Source organism: Lutra lutra, chromosome 10, assembly GCF_902655055.1.
Source record: "Lutra lutra chromosome 10, mLutLut1.2, whole genome shotgun sequence".
In the NCBI taxonomy this organism is placed as follows: Eukaryota; Metazoa; Chordata; class Mammalia; order Carnivora; family Mustelidae; genus Lutra; species Lutra lutra.
The window spans coordinates 60103814-60105746 of NC_062287.1; the positions used below are offsets into that span (position 1 = coordinate 60103814).

Consider the following 1933-nt stretch of genomic DNA (forward strand, 5'->3'; position numbering starts at 1 on the left):
ATTTCAGTGCTTCACTCTCTTTGCTAACCCACATTCTATTGGTACCTCTACCACTTTTCTCTCATTTTCCTCTCTGTCTCTCACTTTCTCCTGGAAATACAAAGCTATGGTAGCTATAAAATAAAAAACAGAAACACTGTGTCAAATTTACCATTATGCTTCTATTCTTCACTATAGCATTTATAATATTGTAGGTTTTTTATAACACTTGATCAATTAATAAAGTAATGGTGAGAGTGCAGAACTCTCGAGAGTGCTCAGGATTTTTGCATCTTAATGCCTTGAATGACACCATAAATGTTGAAATTTGAAGACTATGTCTAATTAGATACATATAGTTTTTGCTTCTTTGTTTGGGACTTTTGTTTGTTTGAATAAGAATAAAAAAAAAAAAAAACTTCCTCTCCTTTTTTTTGAAGATGATTGGGATGGTCGAGAAACAAACAGAATCAATGATTTATTTTCACTGACCTGGAAAGTCACAAACCATAAGTCATGGGTGCATTTAATTCATTGAGAGATTTGTGTTTGTTAATCCTTATGGAGAAGGATACTTAAAGGAGAAAGTTTAATCAATAATTAAAAATGAAGAAAAAAGGAACTAATATATTTTGTTGTTTCTACATTACTCATTCTCATTTCCCAGTAGGATCTAAACCCTATGACCAATAGGTATCATGGACTATGATGTGAAAACCATCTAAAAGGCAGGAAAATTTCACAAAAGAATTAAATTGAAAACTCAAACATCAAAATTAACATGCATTTTTGCGGTTTTATTTAATTTTGAGAGATAATTACTTATATTGTATAAAGGGAAAGACTGCAGGTATTAATCACATTGGATTTTATGAACACAACATCTTTACCACATGAATGCGGATCTGCTTGGTCTTGGCACCATATACAAGAGGATTGAGAAATGGGGGGACCAGCAAGTAGAGGCTAGAAAAGAGTATATGGATATAAGGGGGAATATGAGCACCGAATCTATGTGTGAAGAAAGAGAAGAAGGCAAGGAAGTAGAGCTGGAGGAAGACACAGATGTGGGCGATGCAGGTATTGAATGCTTTCCATCGAGCCTCCTTTTGAGGCAAACGGAAAACTGTGATAAATATTTGTATGTAGGACAAAGTGATGAAGGTGAGGTCGAATCCCGCAACAGCAAATGCCACAAACAGGCCATAGATTTTGTTGACCTGCACATTTTCTGCAGCCAGTTTCACGATGGCCATATGTTCACAGTAGGAATGGGAGATGATGGTTGTATGGTAAAACTGAAACCGACACTTTATCAGGACTAAAGATGGGGTTGCTAGAATGGCAGCCCTAAGTGTTACCACAGCCCCTATTTGTGTGACCAGCTGGTGGGTGAAGATGGCACCATGTCTTAGTGGATAGCAGATGGCCACATAACGGTCCATAGCCATGGCCAGGAGGATGCCTGACTCGATGCACTCAAACATGTGGATGAGTCCCATTTGAAGCAAACAAGAGTCAAAATAAATCTCTGGCACATGAAACCAGAAAATGCCAAGCATCTTGGGCACAATGCTTGTACCAAGTACAATATCCGTGACTCCCAGCATGCCTAGGAAAATATACATGGGTTCATGGAGGCTACGCTCTGAAATGATGATGATCAGAAGCACAGAATTTCCAATCAAAGCAAAGAGATACATGGCACAGAATGGAATCCCGATCCAACACTGCACAGACTCTAGGCCTGGGATCCCTATTAGGGTCAACACAGAAGTCATGAAGACTGTAATGTTGGAGATGGACATAATGTCTTTGGGTCTCCAGAAACAAATGAGAGGAGTATCTCAGTCAGTGGTACACTTCTTCTCTACTCCTCTTTTTATCCAAAGTCATCATAGTGAGTCTCTCTGATTCTGGCCAAAATATAAGGTCATATCATCCATTTCACCTA

General features: G+C 38.4%; 1 protein-coding gene across 1 annotated transcript; it reads right to left on the bottom strand.

Moving 5' to 3' along the window:
* Positions 1-848: 848 nt before the first annotated feature.
* On the bottom strand, positions 849-1790 carry LOC125079230 (olfactory receptor 52A1-like). Its single transcript, XM_047692711.1, has one exon. It carries the CDS (start codon positions 1785-1787, stop codon positions 849-851), a length of 939 nt encoding a protein of 312 aa, XP_047548667.1. The 5' UTR covers positions 1788-1790.
* Positions 1791-1933: the final 143 nt, after the last annotated feature.

Coding starts and splice junctions, on each gene's coding strand:
- LOC125079230 (XM_047692711.1), bottom strand. CDS start 1,787: ATGTCCATCTCCAACATTACAGTCTTCATGACTTCTGTGTTGACCCTA.